Raw genomic sequence first — 17,084 nt, forward strand, 5'->3', positions numbered from 1 at the left:
TTCTTTAATTTCTTTCTTTAGTGTTCTGTAGTTCTCATTGTAGAGGTCTTTCACCTATTTTGTGAGATTCATTCCCAAGTATTTTATTTTTTTTGATGCTATTGTGAATGGGGTAGTTTTCCTAATTTCTCTTTCTGAAGATTCATCACTTATGTATAAAAATGCCTTAGATTTATGTGCATTGATCTTATATCCCGCTACTTTACTGAATTCACTTATGAGATCTAATAGTTTTCTGGTGGAATTTCCTGGTTCCTCTAAGTATATAATCATATCATCAGCAAATAGGGATAGTTTGAGTTCTTCTTTTCCTATTCGTATCCCTTTAATTTCTTTGGTCTGTCTAATTGCTCTGGCTAGAGTTTCAAGGACGATATTGAAAAGAAGTGGTGAAAGAGGGCATCCCTGCCTTGTTCCAGTTTTTAGGGGGAATGCTTTCAGTTTTTCACCATTTAGAATGATATTAGCCATGGGTTTAGCATAGATGGCCATTACAATGTTAAGGAATGTTCCCACTATCCCTATTTTTTCTAGTGTTTTGAGCATGAAGGGGTGCTGTATTTTATCAAATGCTTTTTCTGCATCTATTGAAATAATCATGTGATTCTTGACTTTAAGTCTATTGATATGAGAATTACATTTATTGATTTCCTGATGTTGAACCAACCTTGCATCCCAGGGATGAAACCCACTTGATCATGGTGCAGTATCTTTTTACTATGTTTTTGTATGCGATTTGCTAAAATTTTGTTGAGAATTTTTGTGTCGCTGTTCATTAAGGATATTGGTCTGAAATTTTCTTTCCTCAATGTGTCTCTGTCTGGTTTAGGTATCAGGGTAATATTAGCTTCATAGAATGGGTTTGGGAGGGTTCCCTCCTCTTCTATTTTATGGAATACTTTGAGAAGTATTGGAATGAGCTGTTCTTTAAAGGTTTTGTCGAACTCGGCTGAGAACCCATCTGGTCCTGGACTTGTCTTTGTTGGTAGGCTTTTGATGACTTCTTCTATTTCATTACTTGAAATTGGTCTATTTAAATTGTGTATGTCCTCCTCGTTCAGTTTAGGCAATTCATATGTCTCTAGAAACCTGTTGATATCTTTGAAATTTTCTATTTTGTTGGAGTATAGATTTTCAGAATAGTTTCTAATTATGTTTTGTATTTCAGTCATGTCTGTTGTGATATTTCCTTGTTCATTCTGAATTTTAGTGATTTGGGTTTTCTCTTGTCTTCTCTTTGTTAGTGTGGCTAAAGGTTTATCAATTTTGTTTATTTTTTCTAAGAACCAACTATTTATTTTTTCAATTTTTTGTATTGTTTCTTTTGTTTCAATTTCATTGATTTCAGCTCTGAGTTTAACTATTTCCTGCTTCTACTACTTTTGGTGTTGGTCTGTTCTTCTTTTTCTAGGGCTTTGAGCTGTAGTGTTAGGTCGTTTATTTTTTGAGTTTTACTTCTTTTATTAAATGCGCCCCATGAAATAAATTTTCCTCTAAGTACTGCTTTCATACTGTCCCAGAGATTTTGATATGATGTTTCTTTGTTCTCATTTACCTCTAAGAATTTTTAATTTCCTTCCTAATATCTTCTGTTATCCATTCATCATATAATAGCATATTGTTTAATCTCCAGGTGTTGGAGTAGTTTCTGTTTTTTACTCTTTCATTTATTTCTAACTTCAATCCATTATGATCTGATAGAATACAAGGTAGTGTCTCTATCTTCTTGTATTTGCTAACATTAGCTTTGTGGCATAATATATGGTCTATTTTAGAGAAGGATCCATGTGCTGCTGTGAAGAAAGTGTATTCACTCTTGGTTGGATGATATGTTCTATAAATGTCTGTTAAGTCTAAATTATTGATTGTGTTATTGAGATCTATGGTTTCTTTGTTCAAATTTTGTTTGGAAGATCTGTCCAGTGGTGAGAGAGGCATGTTAAAATCACCTAGTATTATTGTGTTACAGTCTATTTGGTTTCTAAAATTGAGAAGGATTTGTTTGAGATACATGGATGAGCCACTGTTTGGGGCATAGATGTTTATGATTGTTATATCTTGTTGATTTATGCTTCCCTTAAGCAGTATGAAATGTCCTTCTTTATCCCATCTGACTAACATTGGCTTGAAGTCCACATTATCTGAAATGAGGATGGATACTCCAGCTTTTTTGCTGCGTCCATGTGCATGGTATGTTTTTCCCCATTCTTTCACCTTTAGTCTATGGGTATCTCTTTCTATGAGGTGAGTCTCTTGCAGGCAACATATTGTTGGATCTTTCTTTTTAATCCAATCTGCCAATCTATGTCTTTTGATTGATGAATTCAAGCCATTAACATTCAGTGTTATTATTGAGATATGATTTGTATTCCCAGTCATTTGTTTCATTTTTTAAATTTTATTCATTTATTTTTTTTTTTGACACACCTTGGTTCCTCCTTTATTTGACAGTTCCTTTAGGATAATTCCTCCCTTTGCTGATTTGCTTCTTTGTTTTTTATCTCTTCCTCATGGAATATTTTGCTGAGAATGTTCTGTAATGCTGGCTTTCTTTTTGTAAATTCTTTTAGCTTTTGTTTATCATGGAATGATTTTATTTCATCGTCAAATTTGAAGGTAAGTTTTGCTGGGTATAAGATTCTTGGTTGGCATCCATTTTCTTTCAGAGCTTGAAAAATGTTGTTCCAGGCCCTTCTAGCTTTTAGGGTCTGGATTGAAAAATTTGTTGCTATCCGTATTGGTTTCCCCCTGAATGTAATTTGATTCTTTTCTCTCACAGCCTTTAAAATTCTGTCTTTATTTTGTATGTTAGGTATTTTCATTATAATGTGCCTTGGTGTGGGTCTGTTGTAATTTTGTGTATTTGGAGTCCTATAAGCCTCTTGAACTTGATTTTCCATTTCATTCTTCAGATTTGGTAAATTTTCTGATATTATTTCATTGAATAGATTGTTCATTCCTTTGGTTTGTTTCTCTAAGCCTTCCTCAATCCCAATAATTCTCAAATTTGGCCTTTTCATGATATCCCATAGTTCTTGGAGATTCTGTTCATGATTTCTTACCATCTTCTCTGTTTGTTCAACTTTGTTTTCTATGTTAAATATTTTGTCTTCAATATCTGAGGTTCTGTCTTCCAGGTGTTCTATCGTATTGGTTATGCTTTCTATGGAGTTCTTAATTTGGTTATTGTTTCCTTCATTTCAAGGATTTCTGTTTGGTTTTTATTTCAATATCTCTAACTCTTTATTGAAATGATCTTTTGCTTCCTGTGTTTGCTGCTTTAACTGTCAATTGGGGCTATCATTCAATGCCTGCATTTGCTCTTTCATCTCATCATTCAATGCCTGCATTTGCTCTTTCATCTCATCATTTTCTTCCCTGATCATTTTAATTATGTACATTCTGAACTCCCTTTCTGTCATTTCTTCTGCCATGCTGTCATTGGATTTTATTGATGTAACATCTAGATTTGTTTGGGGCATTTTCTTCCCTTGTTTTCTCATATTGTTCAGGAATCAGTGGGTCATTAAGATATTGCAGATTTCCTCTATTGACTTATAATGTCCCTGAAGATTGCTAGTATATCCCCTCTTGTCCTTCAGTAGCCTGCAGTCTTGGAGGAAGTTGATAATACAGTGCTCCCCAAGGAAGCTGCCTCTCTAGGGTTGGTGACCCTCAGGTGGGGTATATTCCCTGATAGTGGGCAGAGGTGCCTCCACTTGTTGACCAATGGTCATCCAAAGGTTAACTAGGCTTCGGGCTGAGGCAAGGCCTGTTTGTTCCTGTGTCTCTGGTTTTACCATCCTTGTGGGAAAACCTCACCCGGCAGGGAAGACTCACCCGGTGGGGAGGTCTCACTGGTCAGTTCCCCTCCTAGAGGTTCCCCTCAATCTACAACTACCACCTGGGCTGGGCTGTCTTCCTCTGCAATGTTCCCAGGGGCCCGGACCTACCTCCTGGTCCTGGGAGCCTCACCCTTCGCAGTCGAGTCTCCTTAGGCTGCCTCTCCTCAGAGAATCTGCCCGCAGTCCTGGAACCTTCGCTCCGCCCCTAGGCATGTCTCTGTGCGGCTCTTCCACCAAGAAGCTGGTCCTGGGACCCTGCTCTGCACCTAATCGCCTGGCTATGCAGCCCCTTCTCTGAGCCGCCACCTGGAGCCCCATACAATAGCTCCGAGAACCAGAGACCCGCCACACACCTCCTCCTCCGGACAGCCGCCCGGTTTCCGACGCTGTCACTAAGAGTCCAAGCAACTCACTTCGCGTCTCCTCCTCCTGCCAACTGCCCGTAGCCCTAGGCAGTCACTCCGAGTCCAAGTGACCCACCCTGTTCCTCCTCCTCCTCGGGGGGTACCCCCCGGGTGTTCAGGAGCGGTCGCTCGGAGACCAAGCGACCCACCGCGCTCCTCCTCCAGGCAGGCCACCGGTGTTCAGGACCGTTCGCTTTGAGTCCAAACAACTCACCACTCGCCTCCTCCTCTGGCAACCGCCTGTGGCTCTGATGCAGTCACTCCTAGACCAAGCGATCCGCCGCGCTTCTCCTCTTCCTCTGGGCAATCCCCCCGTGTTCAGAAGCAGTCGCTCTGAGTCCAAACAGCTTGCCATGCAGCTCCTCTTCAGGCAGCCGCCAGGAGCCCCAGTGGTTGCTCCGAGTCCAAGTGCTGTGCTGAACAGCTACCTCTAGGATGTTACCAGTTGTCCGAGTTCACCGCTCCAGCGGGGGGAGGAGCATCTCGCCTAGCAACTCTACTTCACAAAGTTCCCTGTGTTCCGGGGCTACCGCCCCATCCGGGACGCCTCCCCAATGGGAGAGACTCACCCGGCAGCTTTGAGTTGGTCCCAAGTCTCTCATTATCTCCTCTTTTGAATCCTGCATCCTGGAGCAACATGAAATGCAGCCGCCCTCTAGTCCGCCATCTTGAAAACCCAGAGATTTTTTAACATTGATATTATTTTCTTACGTGGGTTGAAAAGGATTTTCAAGGGAGTCTTTAATTGTTTTAAAAAAAGAAAAAAAAAGAACTACCTGCTTCATACTGAAATCAAACTGGAAATAAGACTTGGATAAGTATTAATGCTTTTTGTTGAAAAAGAGCATGAAACAAAACTTGCTACTTTCCCATACTTTCTGCTGCTCCACCAGCCTCTGGAGGGTGGCCTCAAATGTCCTGTTACAGCTTCTCTGGACTCCACCAGGTCTGGCTTCATGCCAGGCAGTGACAACCATATCCAGAGGACGTGGTGAGGAAGAGCCATAGATGGAATGAGAGGTGAGGCTGTCTGAATCCACCATTCAAGCTCCTCTGCACCACACCCAGTCCTCTTTCTCCCTGGATGTGGGAACATGCTGTCTTCTGAGCTTCCTGTTTTCCTGAGGAGCACACTGTCTCTCTGGTTGACAGGAAATTTCTTAGCAATCCAGCCACAGGAAGAATAAATTCAGCTATAGTTTTAATTTTGCAAAGACAGGCTTAAAAAAACTAGTAAGTACTGGCTCCACTACTTCAGATTAACTATTAGAAATCCTTAATTAAGGACAGGAAATGCAACAAGGCAGCTTCTTCCCAATCCTTCCTAGAGACCTGAACTGAGGGAGCTGCTGAAGTGAAGGTCCCAGACTGCTCACAGGCCTCTGGTAGTCCCTCAGCAGAGAGAGGTAGAGATGTGGGAGCACCAGGGGACTGCAGAGAGAGTGGCCAGCACCCACTCCATGACAGCATAGGGAGATGCCAGTGTCCCATCCAGGCTGGGACAGAGAGATGCCAGCTCAGAACTGAGGCCTAGAGACAGACACACAACAAATCCCTGAGGAGTGCATGCGTGCACAGAGCTGAGTTCCCACGGGTAGGAAACAGTCCCATGAGGATAGCAACAACTCTGTGAAACATGTGCATCTTCCCATCTCCACCATCAGCACACTGTCCTGGTCCCTGAGTAGGAGTGACTCACCTCCTGTATGACCCCATCTCCATTATTAGCACACTGTCCTGGTTTTTATTTCTTTACTTTTCTTGTTCTTTTCCTTTTGTTTGCCTGCTCCCTCAGAGTCTCTTTCTCCCTTTTTTGCATGCTAATATCCAATTTCTTCTGATTACACTCTCACACTTTCTTTTTTCTAGAACTTCTGTATATTCTTCTCTTATCCCATTAACAGCCACATTCTACATCCCTCTGCATCCTCTTTGTCATCCATTAGAAACTGCAGACCTTATTGCAAACCTGTTTGTTTTACCAAAGATAATATTTAAACTCATTTTGTTTACTATGACAATTTTGTTATTGTCCCCATAGGGGTTATTTGGTCTAGGATTGTATAGTGTCTGATTTGGGCACAGTTAATATTGATCTCCCCTTACAGAAAGGGTTTTGAAAACCTACAGAGCCACTATAAGCCTATAGGGGGAAATCTGCAATAACCCAGATCTGCACTGCTAGAGGTGAAGATACATGAACAACATGAAAAAAAAGGGAAGAAAATGATCCAAACAAATCTAGATTCTATATTAATGGAATCCAATGACAGTATGTTAGAAGAAATGTCAGAAAAGGACTTCAGATTATACATGATTAAGATGATTCACGAAGCAAAGGATGAGATAAGAGAGCAAATGCAGGCAATGAGTGATAATACCAATAAGCTAAAAGAGCTCCCGCAGGAAGCAAAGGATCATTTCAACAAACAGATAGAGACTCTCAAAAAAAAACCAAACGGAAATCGTTGAAATGAAGGAGACAATAAACCAAATAAAAACTCAATGGAAAGCATCACCAAAAGACTAGACCACTTGGAAGACAGAACCTCAGACAATGAAGACAAAATATTTAATCTTGAAAATAAAGTTGCCCAAATAGAGAAGATGGTAAGAAATCATGAACAGAATCTCCAAGAACTATGGGACATCATGAAAAGCCCAAATTTAAGTATTATTGGGATTGAGGAAGGCACAGAGATACAAACCAAAGGAATGAACAACCTATTCAAGGAAATAAAATCAGAAAATTTACCAAACCTGAAGAATGAAATGGAAAATCAAATACAAGAGGCTTACAGAACACCAAATGCTCAAAATCACAACAGATCCACACCAAGGCACATTATAATGTACCCTACTGAACTTATTCTATGAAGCTAATATCACCCTCATACCCAAACTAGGAAAAGACACATCAAGGAAAGAAAATTTTCGACCAATATCCTTGATGAATATAGATGGAAAGATCCTTTACAAAACATTGGCAAACCATATCCAAAAACGTACTAAGAAAATTGTGCACCACGATCAAGTGGGGTTCATCCCTGGAATGCAAGGATGGTTCAACATTCATAAATCAATAAACGTAATCCATCATGTCAATAGACTAAGGATAAGAATCATATGGTTATTTCAATTGACACAGAAAAAGCATTTGACGAACTATAACACCGCTTCATGCTCAAAACACTAGAAAAAATAGGGATAGTAGGAACATACCTGAACATTGTAGAAGCTATTTATGCTAAGCCCATGGCGAACATCATTCTTAATGGAGAAAAACTGAATCCATTCCCTTGAAAAACGGGAACAAGACAGGGATGTCCTCTTTCACCAATTCTATTCAAATTTGTCCTCGAAACTCTAGCCAGAGCAATTAAACAGACCAAAGAAATTAAAGGGATACAAATAGGAAAAGAGGAACTTAAGCTGTCACTATTTGCGGATGACATGATTCTATATTTATAGGATCCAAAAACCTCCTCCAGAAAACTTCTAGACCTCATCAATGAATTCAGCAAAATAGCATGCTATAAAATCAACATGCATAAATCTAAAGCATTTTTATACACAAGCGACAAAACAGCTGAAAGGGAAATGAGGAAAACAACACCATTTGCAATAGCCTCAAAAAAAAAATAAAATACTTGGGAATCAATCTAACCAAGGAGGTAAAAGATCTCTACAATGAAAACTATAAAACATTGAAGAAAGAAATTGAGGAAGACCTTAGAAGACGGAAAGATCTCCCATGTTCTTGGAGAGGCAGAATTAATATTGTCAAAATGGCCATACTACCAAAAGTGCTACAGAGATTCAATGCAATTCCAATTAAAATCCCAACAATGTACCTTATAGAAATAGAGCAAGCAATCATGAAATTCATCTGGAAGAATAAGAAAACCAGAATACCTAAAGCAATCCTTAGCAGGAAGAATGAAACAGGGGGTATCGCAATACCAGAACTTCAACTATACTAAAAAGTAATAGTAACAAAAACAGCATGGTATTGGCACCAAAATAGACAGGTAGATCAATGGTACAGAATACAGGACACGGACACAAACCCAAATAAATACAATTTTCTAATACTAGACAAAGGTGCCAAAAATATGCAATGGAGAAAAGACAGCCTCTTCAACAAATGGTGCTGGGAAAATTGGAAATCCATATGCAACAGAATGAAACTAAACCCATATCTCTCACCATGCACAAAAATCAACTCACAATGGATCAAGGACCTTGAAATCAAACCAGAGACCCTGCATCTTATAGAAAAAATGTAGGTTCAAATCTTCACCTTGTTGACTTAGGATCAGACTTCCTTAACAGGACTCCCATAGCACAAGAAATAAAAGCAAGAATCAACAACTGGGATAGATTCAAACTAAATAGCTTTCTCTCAGCAAAGGAAACTATCAGCAATGCAAAGAAAGAGCCTACAGAGTGGGAGAATATCTTTGCCACTCATACTTCAGATAGAGCACGAATTTCCAGAATATATAAAGAACTCAAAAAACTCTACACCAAGAATACAAATAACCCAATCAACAAATGGACTAAGGATATGAACAGACACTTCACAGAAGAAGATCTACAAGCAATCAACAAACATATAAAAAAATGTTCACCATCTTTTGTAATAAGAGAAATGCAAATCAGAACTACACTAAGATTCCATCTCACCCCAATTACAATGGTGATTTTCAAGAATACAAGCAACAATAGGTGTTGGAGAGGATGTGGAGAAAAAGGTACACTCATAAATTGCTGATGGGGCTGCAAATTAATGCAGCCACTGGGGAAAGCAGTGTGGAGATTCCTTAGAAAACTTGGAATGAACCTACCATTTGACCCAGCTATCCCACTCCTCAGCCTATACCCAAAGGACTTAAAATCAGCATACTACAGAGATACAGCCACATCAATGTTCATAGCTGCTCAATTCACAATAGCCAGATTGTCAAACCAACCTAGATGTCCTTCAATTGATGAATGGATAAAGAAACTGTGGTATATATATACAATGGAATATTACACAGCTATAAAGAATAATAAAATTATGGCATTTGCAGGCAAATGGATGAAATTGGAGAATATCATCTTAAGTGAGATAAGACAATCTCAAAAATCCAAAAGATGAATGATCTCACTGATAAGCCGATGATGACACATAATGGGGGGTGGGAGGGGGGCATGAATGGAGGAAGGAGGGACTGTATAGAGGGAAAAGAGAGGTGGGAGGGGTAGGGGGGAAGTAAAAAAATAATGGAAAGAATCAAACATCATTACTCTATGTAAATGTATGAATATGCAAATGGTATGTTGTTTCTCCATGTACAAACAGAAACAACATGTATCCCATTTGTTTACAATAAAAATAAATAAAAAAAAAATAAGACCACAAAACTATGGCTTTGAGTCTGGAGTAGAGATGGGATGAGCCCTGCTGGAGGATCTAAATGGTGCTGTGACTGAACTGCCCTAACTGAGCATTGTCTCCTGTGCGCATAGCCTCCCCCTTTCATTAAAGGGAGTTTAAGCCAGGCTTCTCTACTTGCAAACAAGAACCCTAAAAAACAAGCCCAGGGACAAAGAACATGCTGGCCTACATTGTAGAGAAGCAAATTCAAAAGAGGATGCTGTCTGTGCCTCCTACGTGTGCAATGAGCGTTTTCAGACTTTCCTGGTAATAGATTCACTTCTGTCATCGTGGTAATGGCAAACTGCTATCGTCCTCAGCAGGAAAGACCTTCCATGTGGGTCCTGCCGCTGTTACAACCCCTTCCACTTCCCCAGTGATGCTTTCCTTAGCTCAGGGGCTTTCCCTCTCAGGTGCGAGCAGTTGGCACCTCCCAACTTCACTTCCAAACTGAGTGCTGCTGTGGGCTTCTCCTTCCTCTCCTCTTGTCATTCTTCTCTGCTTTAAAGAGATTACTCTTCATCAGCAGCTGCACTGTTCCTGCCAGGAGACTTTCTAAACCCCACGCTGCTCCTGATTCTATATCAGTTTCACAGATGTACGCTTCCGAAGTGTCATAGAAAAGGATGATATTATGAAAAAGGGATGTTTTCTAATTGCTAATTGCATCTTAAACCTAAACTGGAGAAGCTTCAGGGTCAGGCCTCTGCTCTGAACTGACCCCACAATTAAAGCCCGCAGCACTCCTTTAGCGCATGTCACCAAGGATCACTATGGCTCTCTAAAAATGCACCTGAATGTTTTATGCCTTGCTTGGAGCATGTTACTCCCTTCCTTTCCTTCCAGTAAAATCTTTTTCTTTCTCATCTAAAGTCAGATGCAAAGCTCTATTTATTAAAAGCAGAGACAGGTACTGTTCTGGTGAAGCCTGGGAGTTGCCCACTCTGGCATCCACCCACACCAGTCGCCCGGGCTCTGGAACAAGGCACTGAAAGTCTTTGCTCAGAGGTATGCTTATTTATAGCAGGCATCCTATTCTCCAGATGACAGAAAAAGGTTTCTAGTCTTAGTATACCTTATATTCCATCCTCTGTACCATTTTTTACTCCTTTCAAAATTCTTTTTCTTCTCCCCTTCTTGCTGGGAATTAAACCAGGGCTTCTAGCCAAGTGTGGTGGAGCACCTGCAATCCCAGTGAATCCAAGGCTGAGGCAACAGGTTCAAACAATTAAGGCTAGTTTCAGCATCTTAGCAAGATCCTCAGCAATTTATCAAGATCTTGTCTCGAAATAAAAAGTAACAAAAGGGCTGGGGATATAGCTCAGCAGTAAAGTACCTCTGGATTAAATTCTGTGTCAAAAGAGAAAGAAAAGGAAGGAAGGAACGAAGGAAGGAAGGGAGAAAGGAAGAAGGAAAGGAAGGAATAAAGGAAGGGAGGGATGGAGGGAGAGAGGGAGGGAGGATAAAGCAAAGAACGGAGAAGGGTCTCATGCATGCAAATCAAGCACTTTATCCATGAGCTACATCCCAGTTCTCCACATTCATCTGGAAAGACTGCATGAAGGTCAGGGTTTCCATGAAAACATATGGACTGCCTACAATGCAGCAATTGCCTCAGAGGTCCTGTGGGACTCCATCTTATACAACCCACTTCTCCATTTCCCAGGCATGTGTCACTCCTGGTCCTACTTTGAGAACATGCCACCTGTGGTGTGAAGGCTCCATGCTCTCTGGAAACCTCGCTTCTGTTACTCCGTTAGCCCTGTCCTCAGTCCCCACCATGGTCCTGGTGCTGGTAGCATTTACACTATGTCAGTGGTGTCGGCCTTGGTTGAAAATAAAGATCCTCTCTAACTTGGGGAACTTTGAAAACTTGACACCAGTTATCACACTCAGGTCAATCAAAGTCCGAATCCCCAGGGTGGGTGGTGGGCAGATACACGTCTTTAAAAACTCCCCAGTCAGATCCTGGTGAGGCCAAAACTGAGAGCCACTGTTGAAGGGAGCTCTCAGGAATTCTCATAGCAGTCGCAAGTTGCAGGTGAGAGGACACACACATCTGCCCTCGGTGCCCCACCACTCAGGAAGCTTCTGGAACTCTTTCCTTGGAACTGCATTTAGTCAGTTTGCCAGTCACTATCAGGAAGCTCCTTGGCTGCCACAGCAGGGGTGCAGAGAGTAGTACCAGAGAGCTCAGTGTGCACCTGGGGAGACCCTTCCTCCCCAGGTGCCTGCAAAGCGCCTGCTCCACACCCTCCCCAAGCACACCCTGTCACCTTACTTACGCTGACTTCTACTTGCCGCTGGGAGATCTTCAGAACTGATCCCAGCACTGGTGCTATGCACCCTGGAACCCTGATGAAGTTCCCTGTCCTCCCCCTCTCTTCCAGTGCTTCCTTCTCCTGATCTGACTGAACCCTGGCTGCCCCACAAGGACACAGCTCTGTCAACACCTTTGGCATGCCATGCACACAGCAGATACCCAGGAATGCCAGATGCGGGATCAGCTCATACACCACAAATTACGGTTTGGAATGCAGGCAGAAGGATGAGATGCACAAGAGTCCTAGATGCTGATCAGATACCCACATGTGCATACCTAGTCTTCAGATCAGCTGAAAGACATGGCTCAAGATAAAGATTAGATGCTAAGCTCAGAATCATCAGCGGAGAAGTGAGACCTGGCAACGGGCTCCGTGCAGAGATGACTAACAAAGAAAAGAGACTGACACTAAACTTCAGCGGACACTGGCACAAAAGAAGAATTGGGAGAACCATCTAAGAGAAAACGTAAGACATGGAAACATAAAAAAAGGAAGAAAGAGGAAAAGAGGAGTTTGGGGGACCTGGAGAAGAGAGCATTGCTCCTGAGCCTCAGTCACAGCAAAATCAATTGTTCTGAATTTAGTTAGAAGCAAAATATGCTCAGTCAGTGCATGCAGAGGAGACTTTGCAGTTGCGAAGAAATAAAGAGAAGGAGGAGGCAAATGAGAAAGCTCCAGACAAAGATTGTAAATGTCATTCTCAGAGGGCAATGGGGAAATTCACTGGTGGCATCTGACAAAATAGATCAGAGGAGAAAGAGAGAGGACTCTGGACGAATTTCTACATGCCAGGGCCACACCATCTCATCCTCACACCAGCCACAGGGGGATCATGAGCATAGGCTGCTGACCATGCCTGGGGTGAGAAACCACTCCAGTCACTGATCCAGAGCCTGGTGAGTAAAAGACCCTGCACACTGCCTCCATCCCTGCTGGCGCACTTGGATGTCGCAGATCACGGGTTCCTTCCTGATGTCAGTGTGATTCACCTAAATAAATTGGGTGTTTATGGGTGACTTTGCCAGTGTGCTTACAGGATGCCAGAAAACAGCCGTTTGACTTTTGTTTGTTTGTTTTGCAGACTAATTTGTAGCCGCTGGTTTCTATGTTGTAAATACTCCCACTCTGACTGACTGTAGGCCAACAACATGGCCTGCTGAAGGAGGAGCTGGGCAGAGCCCTACTGAGTCAGCATGAGAGGGCTCCATGGAGCCAAGCATAGCTGGCAAGACTGGAGGCCAGCAGGGATGATGTCCAGCCCTTCAGCAGATGCCCATGCAGGCAGGTCCAAGAGTGTCACCCAGCAGCACTTTCACAACGCAACCTGCCTACGATCACCAGGAGCTTATCAAGATGTAGAAGCTGACACTGTGGGTGCTGCTGATCCTAATGAGGAGGTGAGTGGAGTAAAGGAAGATCAGCAGCGGTTTCCAGCCTACCACCTTCAGAAATGCTTGGACTGCAGAAATCCCAACCAGGAGGTGGGGAGTGTGTCTGGCTGGGCCACAGAGGTGCTTTCTGTGACTCAGTGGCACTATGCTCTTTCATTTCAGTTCGATGCCAACATCATAAACACAGACATCCCCTCCTCTGCAGAGGGGGAATCGCCACCTCAGCAAGGGAGATATGTGAAGAGGCCCCAATCTGGGCAGCCCCGCCCTTCCCCCAGGGGTCTGCCCTTGGCCATTGCTACCACCTGCTGATCTTGGAAGCCCTGTCTGTCCTGCCTCACCTGTGAAGTAGTCCTGTGGTGGGTTGTTACACAACATGTGCATTTTCCTCCCCAGCAGTATTAATCTGTCTCACCTCTCACCATTCCCCACCTGAAAGCTGTGTACTCTGGAAAAGTCCTACATGGAGTTCTTAAAGTGCACCATCTTCTTCTTCTCTCCACCTTGTGGAGGGAGCCCAGCCCCTATGAAATGCCATCCTTGTCTACTGACAAAACCCTAAATTATCCAAGCCCCTGCCACAACGCCCCCTCCTCTGGGAGGCCTTCCTGACCTACCCCCATCTCGACCAGAGTGGCCCTCCTCTCCTCAAACCCTGGCTTTGCTCAAGCTGGGACAGCGTCTCTGAGGCCCACAGGGACATAGATGAGCTTCATTGGTGTCTGTACCCCCAAGGTAGAATACTTTGCAACCTAGGAGTCCTCAATGGCTCTGTAAAATAATAAACTAAGAATTAATTTTCAGCTCTTGAACCCTTTTTTTTTTGCAATTTTTTTTGCTACCTTAAAAACATACAAGTTGATTCTTGTTCAGCTGTTTCCAAGGCACTGTCCTGTTTCCTGGACTTCAACTTAGGTGTCCTCTACTTGGTTACAGCACATCACTTATTCTACAAATCCCATCCCAGATAAACACAGGCTGCCTCCAGCTGAACACCCACTTTTTGAAAAGGGCCCACCTTTTCAAAGCACATTTTCTAACACTCATCTCTCTCTCACCCTACAAAATACTTCAGCCACATATCACCCCTTTTTCAGTATTTAGAAGTTAATGTGAAATGCCCCCATGAAATAGGAAGCAAGGAAAGCAGGGTGTGAGAAAAGTCTTGGCAGTGCCCCTCTGCCATCAGCAGGGGACATCCTCCATTACAGTCTCCCTGGATATCCGTGCTCAGAATGGCTGTGGGCCTCATTTCACTAGCAAATGATGTTGATTCCTAATATCATATTGCAACACTGAGGCCCAGACATGTTGAAGTGATTGCATTAGAGCCAAGGTGGTAACCCGGGTCTCCTGATTCCCAGAAAGAGATCCATGTTCCTTGTCATACAAAAGGAGCTGTAATCACACAGCAGCATGGCAGGTTTCACAAGTCTGCTCCTTCATCACTGGCTGTCTCATTTCCCACCATTCCACCTGTAAACTGCACATTCCTAAAATGGCTTAAAGTACCCTCTTCTGTCTCTCTTCCCAATTTTGGAGTGAGCCCTGTTCCTAAGAACACCCCATCTTTCTCTGCTTGACAAGTCTAAATTATTGTTCAAAGCACAGCTCCAACATTGTCTCCTCAATAATTTTGCGCAGAAATGGTAAGCCTTCATTTTTTGCTCAAAAACCAAGTTCTGTGAGATGATCCAAAATTCTCCCCTTAATTTGATGGTGTTAGTTGCACCAGGGAACTTTTAAATGCCGAAATATAATAGCTGCATTTGAGAGCATGAGAAAGTTTCTGATCTATAAATCATTTAAAAATTTTTTGCACTGTGTGCCACTTTCAAGTCAATGCTATGTAAATCTATGTTTAAGGCAGCTTCAGAAATCCATTACAGATGAGAGGGGAGTTAAAGACTTAGCCTCCTGACCTGCTGAGAGTAAACGCCGTGCAAGGTAATAGAAAACAATGTCAATGAAAGAAACCACGGATTGCCAATTGGTAAAAGTGGGAAGGAAGAAACACCCTCAGCGAGGGTGCGGGGCACTGGGCAAGGCGTGCACTCACCACCTAGCCAGTTGTCCGAGATGTTCTGGAGCATGGTGACCGGGATGCAGAAGAATGCAATGAGCAAGTCGCTGAGAGCCAGGGAGCAGATGAAGATGTTGGTGATGGTGCGCATGGCCTTGCTGCGGGTCAACACGTAAACCACCAGCGCGTTGCCGAAGAGCGCCAGGGCGAAAATGAGCACCCCAGTGAGCACCAAGGCCACCTTGGCTCTTGCGGGCATCTCCGGGGTGTACACGAGCGGCTGCAACCCGTAGAGCGCGATGAACTGCTGGCGTGTCAGGTTGTGGTCGCACAGCAGCTGGGAGAAGCGCTCCGGGGTGATGTTGAGTGCCTTGAGCGCCTGTATGCCGCGCCCGACTGCCCTACCAGGGCCGCAGCCTCTACTCCCTCAGCGACGACTGAAGAGCACAACAGGCAGGCGACGCGGGGCCGACAGCAGTAGGGAGGCGGGGTCCAAGGCAGAGCGACAGCATCCAGGAACCCGCAGGCGCGCTCCAAAATGTTCTTCCCTAGCAGTCCCAAGCCAGGGGACTGCGACTGCCCTGCTCCGCCTCCCCACGCGCGACTCCTGAGGCACAGTGCCCACCGCGCCCGTGTAGCCCGCGCACAGCCCGCGCATGTCAGCAGCGCTGGGTCAGGCCTGCATGTGAAAGTGGGCATCGAGGTTTCCCCGGTCTCATGCCTTTTTCCCTGGTCTCACGCCTTCTCCCCAGGAGAAATAACGCGGGCCACAGCTGACTTGTAGCCTTTGCTCAATTGACTCCATTGATTGTGGCTTGCTGAATTATCATTAAACACCAAGCCAGAAATTGGACAGAGCTAGTGTGTCTTCTGTCATTTTATCGTAGGAGCAGATCCTGTAGCCCCTACCAAGTTAAGATGCTGAATTTGGCCAAACCCTAACATTTCTAACCCCTGGCCATCATTAATCTGTTCTCTGCCTCTGAACTTTTGTCAAAGGTCGTATAAATAGAATCATAACAAAGACAAGATGTTAGATTTGTCTATAACTTGTAAAGGATGACCAGAGTGCCTTCTGGGCAGCCGCTCCACTGAACCTCTCTGCTAGCCATGCCCAGGCAACCTTTGGTGTTGCCACTGTTATCTGCTGTTCTGGAAGATGTGGGATCTCTCCTGGGATCTTATCTGGGTGTTTCCCTAATAGCTAGTGGTGCTGAATGTCTAGGTAGCCTTTGCCACCCCCCTCCAGAGAAGTGGCTGTCCTTAATTTTGGGCCATTCTACAATTGAGTTGTTTGGATCTTTTCCTGTTGACTCAGGGTCCTTTTTAAGTTCCACATACAACCCTTGGCCAAGCAAATCCTTTGCGTGTATTTCCTCCTGGTCTGTAACTGGCTGCTTCTCTGGTTAACAGGACTGTGGAGAGCGGTGAGGAAGGATGGAAGAGCAGTGACTGATTGGGGTCTCTAATGACCTCGTCCTGTGGCATGCCTGGTGCCTGGGAATGTTCCTGTGCAAGGGTACAGGATGCTCAGCTGCTGTGGCAGTACCCTGCATGAGGAGGCTCTGTGCAAGAGTCCTATCAGCTCTGACCTTGATCTCAGGCACACAGCTCCCGGGAAGGAAGGAACTCTTATGCTAGACAACCACAGTGTTTCACCAGCTCCACTTCT

At 43.7% G+C, this 17,084-nt stretch overlaps 1 protein-coding gene across 1 annotated transcript in view; it reads right to left on the reverse strand.

Annotated features, from left to right (window-relative positions):
• LOC124974901 (pyroglutamylated RF-amide peptide receptor-like) overlaps window positions 1-16,070 on the reverse strand; it is a 43,605-nt gene extending 27,535 nt beyond the window's left edge. The window contains 2 exon segments of the mRNA XM_047537858.1: window positions 15,449-15,791; window positions 16,038-16,070. Coding sequence (XP_047393814.1) covers window positions 15,449-15,791; window positions 16,038-16,070 — 376 coding nt within the window.
• Between the last annotated feature and the right edge of the window lie 1,014 nt (window positions 16,071-17,084).

The sequence above is a fragment of the Sciurus carolinensis genome, unplaced genomic scaffold (assembly GCF_902686445.1).
Source record: "Sciurus carolinensis unplaced genomic scaffold, mSciCar1.2, whole genome shotgun sequence".
NCBI classification, from domain to species: Eukaryota; Metazoa; Chordata; class Mammalia; order Rodentia; family Sciuridae; genus Sciurus; species Sciurus carolinensis.